A 17,853-nucleotide genomic window follows, 5' to 3' on the forward strand; every position below is an offset into this window, starting at 1 on the left:
GGGTTTCATGGAACAGAACCCCATCGGAAGCAGAGGAGCGCCTGTAATTGGCCTGTAAATTGTCTGTCTTTAACTGCCCTCTGCCCCCCTGCCCCTTTTCCCTCTCCACCCCTTGTTACCTGGCAGCTGGTGAACTGCTCGGCTCTGGGGCGGATGGAGTCACTGATCAGGGAGCAGTGGTGGAGGAGGAGCTGGATGTTGTAGTGGAGGGCGGAGAGCGAGCCGCCGGCCAGCGCGCAGCTGAAGATGTCCGCCTGTCCCAGCACACCCAGAGGCTCCGCCATCCCGCGGTCAACTCGGTTCAGGGCCGCTGCCAACACCTGGCACACGGGAACAACATATCAGTCACCACCAGACCAGGCCCGCTCAGCCAGGGCCACCATGCCAACATGATGGGCGGCACAGTGGCACAGCGGTAGAGTTGCTGCCTTACAGTGAATGCAGCGCCAGAAACCCGAGTTCGATCCTCACTACGGGTGCTGTCTGCACGGTTTGTACGTTCTCCCCGTGACCGGCGTGGGTTTTCTCTGAGGTCTTCGGTTTCATCCCACACTCCAAAGACATACAGGTTCGTAGGTAAATTGGCTTGGTAAATGGGAAAATTGTCCCTAGCGGGTGTAGGAAGGTGTTAATGTGCGGGGATCGCTGGTCGGCGCAGACCCGGTGGGCCGAAAAGGGCCTGTTTCCGCGCTGTATCTCTAAACTAAACCCTGGTCACAGCGGCCCAACTCACCCATGCCCACGCCAGCATGCCCCCTCTACACTCGTCCCACCTGTCCACATTTGGCACATACCCCTCCTAGAGTCATGGATACAGACCATTCGGCCCAACTTGCCCATACCAGCATTCCCCATCTACACTTGTCCCACCTATCCACGTTTGGCCCCTATCCCTCCTAGAGTCATAGAATCATACAGCGTAAGTACAGACCATTTGGCCCAACTTGCCCATGCCAACCAATATGCCCATCTACTCTAGTCTCACCTGTCCGTCTTTCGTCCCTATCGCTCTAAACTTTTCCTATCCATTTACCTGTCCAAATGTCTTTTAAATATTGTTATCGTTGCTACCTCAACCACCTCCTCTGGCAGCCCGTTCCATATACCCACCACCCTCTGAGTGAAAAGATTGCCCCTCAGGTTCCTGTTAAATCTTGCCCTACTCACCTTAATCATGTGCCCTCTTGTTCATGATTCCCCTACCCTGGGTAAAAGGGTATTTTACCTGTGCATTTACCTATTCCGCCCATGATTTTGTACAATAACATATCTGTTCCAACGCTCCAAGGAATAACGTCCTAGCCTGCCCTACCTGTCCCTCTCGCTCAGGCCCTCGAATCCTGGCAATACACCTCCAGGTTCAAGGACAGTTTCTACCCTGCTGTTATCAGGCAACTGAAGCATCCTATCACCAATTAGAGAGCAGCCCAGACCTCCCACCTAGCTCATTGGAGACCCTCGGACTATCTTTAATCAGACTTTATCCTGCGCTAATCATTCCCTTTATCCTGTACCTGTAGACAGCTCAATTGCAATCATGTACAGTCTTTCCGCTGACTGGTTAGCGCACGACAAAATCTTTTCGCTGTACCTCGGTACACGTGACAATAATAAGCTAAACATCCGAGGAAATCTTCTCAGCTGCCTATCCAGGTGGATGATGCCGTTACCTGGAGGGTCTCGAGTTGCCGCGGTGCCTCCTCAGACGGCCCAAGGCAGCAAGGGCCCAGAGCCTGCTCAGTAGCAACTACCCACTCGCTGATCCCGAGGGCTGTTCTCTGCACGGCCTCCTCCAACCTCAAACACGCATCCTGCCGAGCGGTCCCCTAACGCAACGGAACAGGATAAGAGGGCCTGTTATCCATGCTGGGAACCACAGGGGGGGGGAGAGAGAGGGGAGAGGAGAGAGGGGGGCAGAAGAGAGAAGAGTGGGGGAGAGAAGGGTGGGGGAGAGAAGAGAGGGAAGAGAAGAGAGGGGGGAGAGAAGAGAGGTGGGAGAAGAGGGGGAAAGAAGAGGGGGATAGAAGAGGGGGAAAGAAGAGGGGGATAGAAGAGGGGGAAAGAAGAGGGAGAAAGAAGAGGGGGAAAGAAGAAGGGGAGAGGAGAGAGGGAGAAAGAAGAGGGGGAAAGAAGAGGGGGAGAGGAGAGAGGGGGAATAGGAGAGAGGGAAGAGAAGAGAGGGGAGAGAAGAGAGGGGAGAGGGAGAGAGAGGGAGAGGCCTATCCTCACCTCTGCTTGGCCCGCGAGCTCTGCTGCGCTTTGTCCTTGCTCTCCCAGCTGTGCCATCCACATGTTGAGCTCCTCCACATCTGGAGCGGGTCGCAGGACACAGCACGGCCCCTCCACTGTGATGAACACCTGTAGAAACATTGCAGACTGTTTAGTACAAAGGGGCTGGTGTATCCCTGCCAGCCTGCAGTGTCCCGGCCAACACAACTCTCTCCACCTGGGCCTGGCACACAGCTGGCCAGCTGCTGCAGGCAAGCACCCAGTTGTTGCCGCTCATTTAAGGGTCAAGGCTGGTAGCGCCACAGCACTGTACAGTGCAGACACAGGCTCTTCAGCCCACCTTTCCCATGCCATACTGGGTCGGTTCCATTTGCCTGCATTTGGCCCGTATCCAAAGCCTCCCTATCCATATTTGTCCAAACGGCCATTCAAAGTTGTGATTGTACCACTTCTAGAGCTTTCATTGGCAGCTCATTCCAGATATGGACGACCATCTGAGTGAACAAATGCCCTGAGGTCCCTCTTAAATCTCTCTCCTCTCATCTTAAGCCTGTGCCCTCTAGTTTTAGAATGCTGGATTAGAAGGTACTAGACGACCCGTTGGGTCCAAACCTCTCCTGCATTGATAAATTTCTAAACACAATTTTATTTACTCCAAAAGCGCTCAGCAAGATCCCAGGGACAAGGGCCGCCGCTGGGCCCGGCAACTTTGCACTCACGGATACAGGCCCAGCATCCCTCCCCCAACTGACGACCCATTGCCAGCCGAGGAGTCTCCCCCGGGGCCGGGCGAGCGAGGGGAGAGAGGAAAGGGGAGAGGGAGCCACTCACCCCGGCCCCGGGCGGCTAGCAGCAGGAGAGCGGCCGCAAGACGCTGCCACATGTACGACCTGCTGGCGGCCATCTTCTTTGACCTTCTCTCTGCCGCCGCGCTGCACCACGGGAGGAAGGTCAGGCGCGGGGCACACCGGGACGGGCGCCAGTCCTCCCTGGTAATCCTCCCACAACTGCGCACGCGCAGATCCGGCAGCCATCTTACCGTTGTGACGCAAGATGAACAGTCAACCTTTTCCCATCTTGGAAATGTCAAAGACTAGAGGGCATGGCTTGAAGGTGAAAGGGGCAAACTTTAAAGATGTGCAGAGCAAGGTTTTTACATGGAGGGTGGTGGGTGCCTGGGAGAGGAGTGAACGGGAAGGGATGAGAGAGGGGTAAGAAGGGGTTGTGAGGGTGGGGTACATGGTGGTGGTGACAGCACAGATACCATAGTGGTGTTCAAGAGACTATTGGTTAGCACATGGATATGCAGGGAATGGAGGGATATGGATCACGTGCAGGCAGAGGAGACGAGTTTAACTTGGCATTGTGTTCATCACGAACATTGTGGGCCGAAGGGCCTGTGCTGTAATGTTCTATAGTAACAAGGAACTGCAGATGCTGGTTTACAAAAATATGACCCAAAGTGCTGGTGTAACTCAGCGGGTCAGGTAGTATATCTGGAGAACATGGATAGGTGATGTTTCGGGTCGGGGCCCTTCTTCACACTGGTTCTATGTTCACAGATGAAGATGGACCAGGGGCGATGGGCCAAATCGTGCCACCAAGCACGATATCCGGAGGCTGCAACGGATCGTTCGCACAGCTGAGAAGGTTGTTGGCTGCAACCTTCCCCCCATTGATGAACTGTACACTGCAAGGGCCAGGAAGCGAGCGGGCAAGATCATCTCTGACCCCTTTCACCCTTGCCACAAACTCTTCGAAGCACTTCCCTCTGGAAGGCGACTCCGGACTGTCAAAGCAGCCACAGCCAGACATAAAACAGCTTTTTTCCACGAGTGATACTTCTATTCAATAACCAAAGTCTATAGTCTCTTTTTTGCTCTGGTTCATTTTCACCCACATGTGTAGACCGTAATGTTGTATCCTTACGTGGGGAAGATGCTGGAGTCAATTATAAAAGACAAAATTGCGGAGCATTTGGATAGCAGTAACAGGATCGTTCCGAGTCAGCATGGATTTACGAAGGGGAAATCATGCTTGACTAATCTTCTGGAATTTTTTCAGGATGTAACTAGGAAAATTGACAGGGGAGAGTCGGTGGATGTGATGTACCTCGACTTTCAGAAAGCCTTCAACAAGGTCCCACATAGGAGATTAGTGGGCAAAATTAGAGCACATGGTATTGGAGGTAGGGTACTGACATGGATAGAAAATTGGTTGGCAGACAGAAAGCAAAGAGTGGGGATAAATGGGTCCCTTTCAGAATGGCAGGCAGTGACTAGTGGGGTACTGTAAGGCTCGGTGCTGGGACCGCAGCTATTTACAATATACATTAATGGCTTGGACGAAGGGATTAAAAGTACCATTAGCAAATTTGCAGATGATACAAAGCTGGGTGGCAGTGTGAACTATGAGGAAGATGCTATGAGGTTGCAGGGTGACTTGGACAGGTTGTGTGAGTAGGCGGATGCATGGCAGATGCAGTTTAATGTGGATAAGTGTGAGGTTATCCACTTTGGTGGTAAAAATAAGAAGGCAGATTATTATCTGAATTGTGTCAAGTTAGGAAAAGGGGACGTACAACGAGATCTGGGTGTCTTAGTGCATCAGTCACTGAAAGGAAGCATGCAGGCAGTGAAGAAAGCCAATGGAATGTTGGCCTTCATAACAAGAGGAGTTGAGTATAGGAGCAAAGAGGTACTTCTGCAGTTGTACAGGGCCCTAGTGAGACCGCACCTGGAGTACTGTGTGCAGTTTTGGTCTCCAAATTTGAGGAAGGATATTCTTGCTATTGAGGGCGTGCAGCGTAGGTTTACTAGGTTAATTCCAGGAATGGCGGGACTGTCATATGTTGAAAGACTGGAGCGACTAGGCTTATATACACTGGAATTTAGAAGGATGAGAGGGGATCTTATCGAAACATATAAGATTATTAAGGGGTTGGACGCGTTAGAGGCAGGAAACATATTCCCAATGTTGGGGGAGTCCAGAACCAGGGGCCACAGTTTAAGAATAAGGGGTAGGCCATTTAGAACTGAGATGAGGAAAAACCTTTTCAGTCAGAGAGTTGTGAATCTGTGGAATTCTCTGCCTCAGAAGGCAGTGGAGGCCAATTCTCTGAATGCATTCAAGAGAGAGCTGGATAGCGGAGTCAGGGGGTATGGGGAGAAGGCAGGAACGGGGTACTGATTGAGAATGATCAGCCATGATCACATTGAATGGTGGTGCTGGCTCAAAGGGCCGAATGGCCTCCTCCTGCACCTATTGTCTATTGACTATTGTCTATCCTTATTGTTTTGATGTGTTTGTGCTTTATTCTTAATTGTTAACTGTATGTTTGTTGTCATTTGTGAGCGGAGCACCAAGGCACATTCCTTGTATATGCATACTTGGCCAATAAACCTACTCATTCATTCATTCATTCATTCATTCATTCATTCATTCATTCATTCATTCATTCAATGGCTAGTCAGGAAATATCAGCTGAAGAGAAAGATTACAGGGAATGGGAGAGAAGATGTGTGGATCTTCGAGGTCCCTGCAGAGCTCCTGAGGCATGGAGCAAACTCAAAGTAGGATCTGTCTGCAAGTTCTCCACCCATCCAGGATCATTCCTTGGCACAGGGCTCCCTCTCTCGTTGATCCACAGTACCATCACCTCACACAGTCCCCGACCAAACCTCCTCCTGCTGCTGCCAACACCTCTGGCGACAAGGAGACGCAAGGAACTGCAGGTGCTGGTTTGCAAACAAAAAAAATAGGGAATAGGGGAAGAGGAGGGGAAGGGAGGGAAGGGGATGAAGGAGAGAAGAATAGACAGCGGCAGGGAAGTAACGAGGGGTGAGGGAGAGGAGGAGTGGAGCGAGGAGTGAACGGGAAGGGATGAGGGAGGGGTAAGAAGGGGTTGTGAGGGTGAGAGGTGGTGGGGGTAGGGGTGAGGAATGCAAGAGGAAGTGAGAATGAGTGGATTAAGAGGGTTAGAAGGTTTAGGAAGTGTTGTGTGTCCCCAGCGCCCATCACCAACGTCTACAGATGTGCCATAGAAAGCATTTTATCAACACGCATCACAGCTTGGTTTGGATATCAGAATTAACTGTAGCTGGAGTTCAGGGGGCAGAGGTCAGTGACGGACTGTGCGGGGGCTACTGACCTGTGGCTCTGGGCCTTGCTGAAGAGAATCTTCCAGAAGCTTCTCAAGTCCCTGGGTCTCCTGCTGGAGTTGTTGCCAGCAGTCCCGTATCTGACGTTGCAGCGTGGGCCCCGGGACCGGGTCTGCTGGGGTCCCCACCTCAGGCCGGTACATGTCCCTGTGTCAGTCACACGTGTTAGCCCCATCCCCTGCCTCCTTCCCTCCTGCCCCCAATCCCCCAAACCCCCTCCCTCCTGCCCCCAATCCCCCAAACCCCCTCCCTCCTGCCCCTTTCCCCAAACCCCCTCCCTCCTGCCCTCCTCCCCCAAACCCCGAACCCCCTCCCTCCTGCCCCCCCTCTCCTGCTGCAACAATCCCCCCTCCCCCAAACCCCCTCCCTCAATCTCCCTCCTGCTGCAACAATCCCCCCTCCTGCTCCCACCCTCAATCCCCCTCCCTTCTGCCCACCCTCCCTCAATCCCCCCCTCCTTCCTCCATTGCACAATTCACCTCTTTCTCCCTACTCCCAATTCTCCACACTCTACCACTTTCCTGACACCTCCCCCCACCCCAATCTCCCAGGGAATTTGTCCGTGTCAATCCGCACTTCAGGGGCATTCCACGGCCCAGATTTACGGGGATGTTGCCAGGACTCGAGGGCCTGAGCTATAGGGAGAGGTTGGACAGGCTGCGACTATATTCCTTGGAGTGCAGGAGGATGAGGGGCGATCTTTTAGAGGTGTATAAAATCATGAGGGGAATAGATCAGGTGAATGCACAGAGTCTCGTGCCCAGGGGAGGGGAATCGAGGACCAGAGGTCATAGGTTTAAGGTGAGGGGGGACCTGAGGGGTAACGTTTTCACACAGAGGGTGATGGGTGTATGGAGCGACTGCCAGAGGAGGTAGTTGAGGCAGGTACAGGATCATTTAAAAGACCCGAGGGCATAGGTTTAAGGTGAGAGGGGAAAGATTTAATAGGAAGCTGAGGGGCAACCGTTCCACACAGAGGGTGGTGGGTGTAGGGAACGGAGTTTCCGGAAGAGGTAGTTGAGGCAGGGACTATAACAACATTTAAAAGACACCTGTGCAGGTAGATGGATAGGAAAGGTTTAGAGGGATGTGGGGAAACGTGGGCAGGTGGGACGAGCCCAGTGTGCCATGGACACGATGGGCTGAAGGGCCTGTTTTTGTGGTGTGCAGCTCCATGGCTATTAGTGTCGGAAAAAAATTGCAGATACTGGTTAAAATCAAAGGTAGACACAAAGTGTTGGAGTAACTCAGCGGGTCAGGCAGCATCTCGGGAGAGACGGAATAGGTGACATTTTGGGTCGTCAGGGGAGGGGGTGGGACAAAGAAAGAATGTAGTTGGAGAGAAGAGGAGAACTTTTTCAAAGTTGACATACCTTGAGGAGAATTTGCACTGTGAATGGGTATGTCAACTTTGAAGAGGTTTGATAGAACTACATTCTTTCTTTGTCCCATCCCCCTCCCCTGACATCAGTCTGAAGAAGGGTGTCGACCTGAAACGTCACCCATTGCTTCTCTCCAGAGATGCTGCCTGACCCGCTGAGTTACTCCAGCATTTTGTGTCTACCTTCTATGACTATTAGGTCTGATTGAGGGACAAATCCCACGATGGGGTGACCTTTACCCACCTTCCCCACCCACCAGTGAGGGTGTGCGGAGCGGGTCAATACCTTGTGCGAGCTTCTGCTGGGAGCTGCTCCTCACCAGGACAGCGTGGCTGGTCTGGAGGCCACATCGTCTGGGTCTGCTGGGCCATCTCCTCAGTGGGGCACAGGTGGGACAGCTCCTGCAAACCACACCCAGAGGCATTAACATCTGGACATCACACCACAAGACTCCACATCTGGAAATCATTCTGTGAGACCACATCTGGATATCACACCGAGAGCCCCACACCTGGAAATCACACATTTCAACCTCCACAATCTGAAAATCACTCAATGCGACCTCCACATTTGGAAGTCACACAATTGGACCTCCACATCAGGAAGTCACACCTAGAGACCTCCACATTTGGAAATCATTCAATTGGACCTCTACATCTGGAAGTCACACCTGGAGACCACATCTGGATATCATATCTGCTGACCACATGGTGGGGAGTGTGACAGTGCTACAGCTGTACACTAGTTCTGTATCTGAGATGCTTATCTAAAATGTAGGAAACAACTGCAGATGCTGGTCAAAATCGAAGGTAGACACAAAATGCTGTAGTATCTCAGCGGGTCATACAGTATTTCAGGAGACAAGGAATGGGTGACGTTTGGGTCGAGACCCTTCAGTCTGAAGAAGGGTCTTGACCCGAAACATTACTCATTCCTTCTCTCCAGAGATGCTGCCTGACTCGCTGAGTTACTCCAGCATTTTGTGTCTACCATGCTTATCTAATAGGTATCCAAGTGCTTATGTAGAGTGATACTTATACAGAACTGTGTACAAAAATGAATTTCACTGTACCTCGGTACATGTGACCAATAAAGTCCGGTACCGGGAGCGTACCCCAGCTGCAGGGTCTACATCCTCCAGCCAGGTAGGAGGCGAGGGGGGAGTGTGAGGGGCTGGGGCAGTGTCAGGGTATAGTGTGAGCGTGTCGGTCGGAGTGAGTGTGAGGGAGCTGGGGGGTGTGTCGGGGGAGCGTACCTTTGACAATAGACGCAGGATGAGGCCATTCGGCCCTTCGAGCCAGCACCGCCATTCAATGTGATCATGGCTGATCATTCACAATCAGTACCCCGTTCCTGCCCTCTCCCCATACCACCACTTTCCGCTATCCTTTAGAGCTCTGTCTAGCTCTCTCTTGAAAGCATCCAGGGAATTGGGCTCCACTGCCTTCTAAGGCAGAGAATTCCACAAATTTACAACTCTCTGACTGAAAAGGTTTTTCGTCATCTCCGTTCTAAATGGCCTACCCCTTAATCTTAAAACTGTGGCCCCTGGTTCTGGACTCCCCCAACATCGGGAACATGTTTCCTGCCTCTAGCGTGTCCAATCCTTTAATAATCTTGTGTGTTTCTATAAGATCCCCTCTCATCCTAAATTCCAATGAATACAAGCCCAGTCGTTCCACTCTTTCATCATATGACAGTCCCGCCATTCCTGGAATTAACCTGGTGAACCTACGCTGCATTCCCTCAATAGCAAGAATGTCCTTCCTCAAATTTGGAGACCAAAACTGCACACAGTACTCCAGGTGTGGTCTCACCAGGGCCCTGTACAAGGGCCCTTTGCCGCGGGGTCTCCCTCCTCTAGCCGGGTGGAGGTGAGGGGTGAGTATGTGAGCGAGCTGGGGGGCCAGGGGGAGGTGAGTCGGGGGAGCGTACCTCAGCCGCGAGTTTCCCCTCCTCTAGCCGGGCGTGGAGCTGTGTGAGAGAGCACCGCAGGGAGCCCAGGCGTTGAGACAGTGCCTCCAGCTCGGGCCCCTTCTGCTCCAGGACGGTCCCCGTCACACATGCCAGCCGTTCCTCAATCTCTGTCAGCGCGGTCTACGGGGAAGGGCAGAGAGTCTCGTTACCAGCGAGGCGGCACCACAGTGACAACACACTAGCAACATTTACACCCAAAGACTTCACAGCCCAGTGGTGTCCAAGGTCTAGGACAGGGAGGACAGTGAGATCAGTGTGGATAACACTAATATGGAAGGTAGACACACAATGCTGGAGTAACTCAGTGGGTTATGCAGCATCTCGGGAGAGAAGGAATGGGTGACATTTCGGGTCGAGACCCTTCTTCAGACTGAAGAAGGGTCTCGACCCAAAACGTCACCCATTCCTTCGCTCCTGAGATTCTGCCTGACCTGCTGAGTTACTCCAGCATTGTGTGTCTACCTTCTAATGGACAAGATTGTTTAGGATAGGATTTATTCCCATTTGGAACAAAATTGGTTAATTAGGGACCGTCAGCATGGCATTGTACATGGCAGATCGTGTCTTATTAACGATTGAGTTGTGACAAAGGAGATCAGTGAGGGTGGGGCAGTGGATGTGGTCTACATGGATTTTAGTCAGGCATTTGATAAAGTTCCCCATGGTAGGCTGATCCAGAAGGATGTCATCGAGATTAACAGTGACCTGGTCGTATGTATTCAGAACTGGCTAACTGATAGAAGACAGAGGGTTGTGGTGAGAAGGACAGTATTCAGGCTGGTAGTCTGTGACCAGTGGAGTTCCACAGGGATCTGTGCTTGGACCTCTATTGTTTGTGATATATATATAAACGACTTGGACATAAATGTAAAAATAAACTCAAAGTGCTGGAGTAACTCAGCGGGTCAGGCAGCATCTGTGGAGAACATGGATAGGTGATGATTTGTGTCCGGTCTCATCTTCAGGCTGATGGAGTGGGGAGGAGAAAGCTGGAAGAGAGATGTGGATGGCAAGTGATAGGTGGATACCCCTCCCACAGTGCGGCTCCCTCACCCCCGCCCCTCCCACAGTGCGGCCCCCTCACCCCTGCCCCTCCCACGGTGCAGCCCCTCACCCCTGCCCCTCCCACAGTGCGGCGCTCCACAGTACTACACGTTGTCCCCTGGTGTGGGGTTGTTCCATGACTCAGGGGAAGTGCGTGAGTGAGGGAGAGAGTTAATCAATGAGACGTTACATCTCCCTCTGCCTTGCGTCACCTTCAGACAGGAGATAATAACCAGGCAACATCATGTTCTTGCTGCACAAAACCTGGTGACTCTCTCCTTTCTTGGCACCCACCTATCGTTCTCCCAGTGAGACAATTACCACTGGAAGATTACTGCACAACGCATCTCCACCTCCAGCTGACAGCAGCCTGTGCATCTGAATCAGTGAATTAAGCCTGCACCACTTACTCTAACAACCACTTGTACTAAGGCAGGCAGAGGAAATGAACTCAATGAGAACATGATGTTTTTCTGATCATCTGCCGTACTTTTCCCAGAATCTATGAGCTGGCAGCACCGCAGGGCAAGAGCTAAGTGATTCTATTAGTGTAGGGTTTGGTTTGGAGATACAGCATGGAAACAGGCCCTTTGGCCCGCAGAATCCACGCCGACCAGACATCACCCCTTCACACTAGTTCTATATTTTCCCCCTTTCTCATCCACTCCCTATACACTAGAGGCAATTTACAGAGGGCCAATTAACCTACAAACACGCATGTCTTTGGGATGTGGGAGGAAACCGGAGCACCCAGAGGAAACCCACAGTCACAGGGAGAACGTGCAAAACCCACACAGGCAGGAAATTTGACATGTTTCCAGTGACTCTTACGAACTTCTACAGATGCACCACAGAAAGCATTCTGTCAGGTTGCATCACAGCTTGGTTTGGGAACGGCTCAAATGCCCAAGACCACGAGAAAGTGCAGAGATATAGAAATAGCCCAGCCCAGCCCATCACACAGACCACCCTCCCCACCATCGACTCCATCTACACTTCACGCTGCCTTGGGAAAGCAGCCGACATGATCAAAGACTTGTCCCACCCCAATCATTCCTTCTTCTCCCCGCTCCCATCCGGCAGAAGATATAGGTTTGAAAGCACACACCACCTGTCTCAGGAACAGCTTCTTCCCCTCTGTTATCAGGCTTCTGAACGGCCCTTCCATAAGCTAGGGTACTGTCTGATTCACCTCTACCCCATTGCGATCATTGGAATTTGTCTGTGGAACTGATGCGCTACAATGCTGAGAACTATATTCTGCACTCTGTATCTTCCCCTTTGCTCCACCTATTGCATGCGTTTGACTTGATTGTATTTACACCGATCAGCCAAAACATTATGACCACTGACAGGCGAAGTGAATAACATTGATTATCTTGTTACAATGGCACCTGTCAATGGGTGGGATATATTAGGCAGCAAGTGAACAGTCAGTTCCTGAAGTTGATATGTTGGATGCAGGAGAAATGGGCAGGTGTAAAGACCTGAGCGACTTTGACAAGGGCCAAATTGTTATGGCCGGACGACTGGGTCAGAGCATCTCTGAAACGGCAAGGCTTATGGGGTGCTCCCGGTCAGCAGTGGTGAGTACCTACCGACAGTGGTCCGAGGAGGGACAAACCACAAACCGGCGACAGACAGGGTGTTGGGCGCCCAAGACTCATCGATGCGCGAGGGCAACGAAGGCTATCCCGTCTGGTCCGAACCGACAGAAGGTCGACTGTAGCACAAGTCACAGAAAATGTTAATGGTGGTCATGGGAGGAATGTGTCACAATACACAGTGCATCGCACCCTGCTGCGTATGGGGCTGCACACGGAGGACCAACAGCATATTAGGCTGGTGGTCATCATGGTTTGGCTGATCGGTGTATGTATAGTTTTGTCCTATCTGATTGTATAGCATGCAAAGCAAAGCTTTTCACGGACACGTGACAGTAATAAACCTAAACAGTCGCCAGGGCCTTACCATTCACCTTGAAGGTTCTGGCCTGGTTTAACTTCCCAAAGTGCAACACCTCACACTTATTTGCATTAAACAATGAAACTTGTATGATGGAATTAGTAACATGATAATAAGGTGAAGTGTTTCATTAGCGGAAGGGTACCTTCATCATTTAAATTGTGATAGCAGGCACTAAAATAACGCAGGCTTTAGATAAGATACTGTCACGTGATCATACCTCCTGGAATACGCTGGTAACCTGGGGCAACTGAAGAGGACTGGTTTAACCTGAACTTGTTTAAACATTAACTCCTGTCGTCGCGGGCCGTGCAGCACGAGGAACAGGTTACTCCAGCCCCGAGTGCCCAGCGGATGAGTGGGTTCCAGCAGACGGGACATCCTGACTCTGCCAGGTTGGTTCACCAGGCAGCGGGACGTTGCAGATCACACTACTGACCACACACTGCTGTGGGCTGTCCACTCACCCAGCGGCACCAGACTCTGCTCACACTTCCTTTAATTTAGTTTAGTTTAGTTTAGTTTAGTGATACAGCGCAGACACAGGCCCTTCGGCCCACTGGGTCGGTGCGCGACGACCAGCGATCCCCACACATTAACACTATCCTGATTGAGAATGATCAGCCATGATCACATTGAATGGCGGTGCTGGCTCGAAGGGCCGAATGGCCTCCTCCTGCACCTATTGTCTATTGTCTATCCTACACACACAAGGGACAATATTTACATTTACCAAGCCAATTACCCTACAAACCTGTACGTCTTTGGAGTGTGGGAGGAAACCGAAGATCTCGAAGAAAACCCACGCAGGTCACGGGGAGAACGTACAACCTCCGCACAGACAACACCCGTAATCGGGATCGAACCCTGGTGTCCGGCGCTACATTCGCTGTAAAGCAGCAACTCTACTGCTGCGCCACTGTGCCGCCCAGTGTATGGGTGATCGTTGGTTCGTATGGACATGGTGGGCCGAAGGGCCTGCTTCCACGCTGGATGGGAGCGAGGGGGGGTGAGGGTCACTGGGTGAAGGGGGGTGTGAGAGGGGTGGGGGAGGGAGGGGAGGGGAGGGGAGGGGGAGGGAGTCGCTGGACGGTGGGGCGGGTGTGAGAGTGGACGGGAGGGGGAGGGGAGGGAGCCTGACCTGAGACTGCAGCAGACTGTCCTGCAGGCTGTGATGCATGGCCGCGCTCCACACTCCGGCTCCCAGCCGTTCCCCAACAGAGGCCAGCTCACGCTCCACGGTTGCTGCTCGCTCCCAGCACACATTGAGGCCCACCACACGCTGCCAAGTCATCAGAGGGAGGGTGAGAGAGGGAGGGGCAGGGGGGAGCAGAGGGGAAGGGAAGGAGTGAGGGGGATAATGGAGGGATGGGGTCAGGTGAGAGGGGAAAGGAAAGGGGGGCAGGGAGGCAAAGGGGCAAAAGAGGATGGCAGGGGAGAGAGTGAAGAAGGGAGTGGGAAGCAGTGGAGGACGAGGGATGGAGCAGGGTTGGAGTGAAGGATTGCGTGGGAAATAGCGGGGAGAGCGAGAGAGGGAGGCAGAGGGAGAGAGGCAGAGGGAGAGAGGCAGAGGGAGAGAGGCAGAGGGAGAGAGAGGGAGAGAGGCAGTGGGAGAGAGGCAGAGGGAGAGAGGCAGAGGGAGAGAGCCAGAGGGCAAGAGGCAGAGGGAGAGAGCCAGAGGGCAAGAGGCAGAGGGAGAGAGCCAGAGGGCAAGAGGCAGAGGGCGAGAGAGGCAGTGGGCAAGGTAGAGGGCGAGAGGCAGAGGGCGAGAGGCAGAGGGAGAGAGGCAGAGGGAGAGGGGCAGAGGGAGAGGGGCAGAGGGAGAGGGGCAGAGGGAGAGGGGCAGAGGGAGAGGGGCAGAGGGAGAGGGGCAGAGGGAGAGAGGCAGAGGGAGAGAGGCAGGGGGAGAGAGGCAGAGGGCGAGAGAGGCAGAGGGCAAGGTAGAGGGCGAGAGAGAGAGGGCGATAGAGGGCAAGGGCAAGAGGCAGAGGGCGAGAGGTAGAGGGCGAGAGAGGCAGAGGGCGAGAGAGGAAGGGGGAGAGAGGCAGAGGGAGAGAGAGGGATGGGTAGAGAGGCAGAGGGAGAGAGAGAGGTAGAGGGCGAGGGAAGCAGGGGGTGACAGAGCGAGGGAAAGCGCGGGTTTGGAGTGAGGTGCAGTGGGATTGAGAGGGTAAGAATGAGAGAAGGTGGTGTGAGAGAGGGAGGTGAATATAAGAGAGGGAGAGGGTATGAGTGAGGGAAGGAGGGAGATCGTGAGAGGTGACAGAGAGAGGGGAGGAGGGCAGGCAAGAGAACGAGTGAGAATGTGTAAGAGGGAGAGGCGAGGAATGGGGAAGGGAGGGAGGGAGGAAGAGAGGGAATGGGAGACAAGTAAAGGAAAGACGAGTGAATAAAGTCAGCTCAAGTGTTAATGAAGTGCAGCCGTCAGCACTCACCTGGCCAGGTACGTCACAGGGGAGCTGTGATTGGTGGGTGGGAGGTGAGCTGTGTTTGGTGGGTGAGTGTGCCCTCACCTGTCCATCTTGAGTTTAGTTTAGTTTAGAGATACAGGGCGAAAACAATCCCAGCGGCCCACCAAGTCCACGCCGACCAGCGATCCCCGCACACTAACATTATCCTACACACACTAGGGACAATTTGCAATTTATACCAAAGCCAATTAGCCTACAAATCTGTACACCTTTGGAGTGTGGGAGGAAACCAGTGCACCTGGGTAAAACCCACGCAGTCACAGGGAGAACATACGAACTCCTTACAGACAGCACCCTTAATTAGGATCAAGCCCAGGTCTCTGGTGCTGTGAGGCAGCAACTCTACCGCTGCGCCACCGTGACCGCCCTGGACCTCTTACACCTGACCCCTCACATCTCTCGTTCAGCACGGACCAGTTGGGCCGAAAGGCTTGTTTCGAGGGAGAGATCAGTTCCCCTGACAGAGCACTCTGGGGTAGGAAGGCACCCGTCATTCCATGACCCAGCACCCTGGGGTGGGGAGGGACCTGTCACCCAGTGACAATCAGCACCCTGTGGTGGGGAGAAACATTCCCCTGTGAATCTCCTCTGCACCTAGGGGTGCCAACTATCTCACTCCCAAATAAGCTGACATTACCGCCCCGCGCCCCACGTGACCCCACCCAGCCAGCGGCCACGTGCTCCCGCTCCACCAACGCAACCTCCATTAGGCGGCACCTCGGCCTCCAGACCTACACTGTCTGGACCTACAGTGTCCCGGCCTACAGCGTCCCGGCCTACAGCGTCCGAACCTACACCCCCCGGGCCTAATACGGGACAAGGGCAGTTCCATACGGGACAAACCAATTTAGCCCAAAATACGGGATGTCCCGGCTAATATGGGACAGTTGGCAACTCTATCTGTGAATCTCCTCTGCACCCTCTCCACTGCATTCACAGCCTTTGTTGCTCTCGAGGGGTTGGAGAGGGGATTCTGGAGCTTGCAGCCCAGGAATGGGGGCAGCAAAGGGATTTGGGAATGAACAAGAATCCAAATGGGAAGAGAAGATTCATCGGGATGTTGCCTGGATTGGAGGACTCTAGTTTTGGGGAGAGATCGGACAGGGTGGGACTGTTTTCTCTAGAATCACCCGAATGAGGTTCAGATGATTATGGGAACAGTTCAGGGATCTGGGAGGGTTGTTGGGCCAGAGGACAATAGACAATAGAAAATAGGTGCAGGAGAAGGCCATTTGCCCTTCGAGCCAGCACCGCCATTCAATGTGATCATGGCTGATCATTCTCAATCAGTACCCCGTTCCTGCCTTCTCCCCATACCCCCTGACTCCGCTATCCTTAAGCCTGACTCCGCTATCCCTAATATGGGACAGTTGGCAACTCTATCTGTGAATCTCCTCTGCACCAATGGAGAACACAGATAGAGTCACAGAGTCAGACGGAAACCGGCCCTTCTGCCCAACTCATCCATGCTGACCGACATGCCCCATCTGTACTTGTCCCAATTGCCTGCGTTTGGCCCACATCAATCTAAACCTTTCCTCTCCATGTACCTGCTTCAACTACCTCCTCTGGCAGCTCATGCCCTACACCCACGTCCCTCTGTATGAAAAAGGTTGCCCCTCAGGTTCCTATTATATCTTTCTCCTCTCACCTTCAACCTATGCTCCCTGTTTCTTGATTTCCCCTATCCTGTGTATACGACTGTGCATTCACACTATCTATTCCCTTCATGATTTTATACACCTCTATAACATCGCCCCTCATTCTCCTGCGCTCCAAGGAATAAAGGTCTAGCCTGCCCAACCTCTCCGTATAGATCAGGCCCTCGAGTCCTGGTAACATTCTTTAAATCTTCTCTGGACTCTCTCCAGACTAAAGACCCTCAGTGTAAGGTGTGAGGGGTTGGAGAGGCAGACTCCTGGGGTTGTGAAGCGGTGGGTTATGTCGAGCTGCAGCTGAGGGGGTGTGTACAGCGGGACAAGAGGGGGGAGGGGCAGAGGAAGAGGCTGGTTACCTGTGGCTCTGCGTCTGGAGGTGGAGGTGGAGGTGGAGCTGAGGGGTGGCATTCCTCCAGTGGCTCCATGGTCTCCTCATCCTCTTCCTCATCCTCATCTTCCTCCTGCAGTGAGCTCAGCTTCCCAGGCAGGCTGGCTGGCTGTGGGTACTGAGAAACAGACAGCTCTGCATGACACGTCACACACCACCAGCAGCCTGGTCCCCCTCAGGCATGGGAGCTACGGCACCACCCTGCGGCCAGATCTGCCTCTAACTCCATCCACACGTTTGCAGGTGACGCCACTGTGGTGGGTCGTATCACAAACACTGGCGAGATGGAGTACAGGAAGGAGATAGGGAACTTTGTGACATGGTGTCAGAACAACAACCTCTCTCTCAATGTTGGCAAGATGATGGAGCTGGCTATTGGTGGAGTACATGCCCCAATAACTAGCTCTTTCTCCATGGATTGTCACCGTGTCGTGGTGGAGAAGTTCGTGAGATCCTGAGAGCGATGCCGTCTGGAGCTACGCTCCTGGTAGGGTCACCCATGGCGGTAAGGTCGAGGGGGAGGTCCCTGACAAAGAGCAATCCAACCAAGACCTCAACGGTGGAACAGGCGGAGGATGA

The 17,853-nt window shown here is 53.1% G+C and overlaps 1 protein-coding gene across 1 annotated transcript in view; it reads right to left on the minus strand.

The window, feature by feature from the left end:
- LOC144597539 (nesprin-2-like) overlaps positions 1 to 17,853 on the minus strand; it is a 76,028-nt gene that overhangs the window by 22,877 nt on the left and 35,298 nt on the right. The window contains exons 19-26 of the mRNA XM_078407018.1: positions 17,243 to 17,392; positions 13,899 to 14,039; positions 9,707 to 9,868; positions 8,057 to 8,172; positions 6,380 to 6,536; positions 2,230 to 2,358; positions 1,671 to 1,826; positions 120 to 320 (exon numbers count right to left, since the gene is read on the minus strand). Of these exons, the coding sequence (XP_078263144.1) occupies positions 120 to 320; positions 1,671 to 1,826; positions 2,230 to 2,358; positions 6,380 to 6,536; positions 8,057 to 8,172; positions 9,707 to 9,868; positions 13,899 to 14,039; positions 17,243 to 17,392 (1,212 nt within the window). The remainder of the gene's footprint in view (positions 1 to 119; positions 321 to 1,670; positions 1,827 to 2,229; positions 2,359 to 6,379; positions 6,537 to 8,056; positions 8,173 to 9,706; positions 9,869 to 13,898; positions 14,040 to 17,242; positions 17,393 to 17,853) is intronic.

This window comes from Rhinoraja longicauda, chromosome 10, assembly GCF_053455715.1.
Source record: "Rhinoraja longicauda isolate Sanriku21f chromosome 10, sRhiLon1.1, whole genome shotgun sequence".
Classification (NCBI taxonomy): domain Eukaryota; kingdom Metazoa; phylum Chordata; class Chondrichthyes; order Rajiformes; family Arhynchobatidae; genus Rhinoraja; species Rhinoraja longicauda.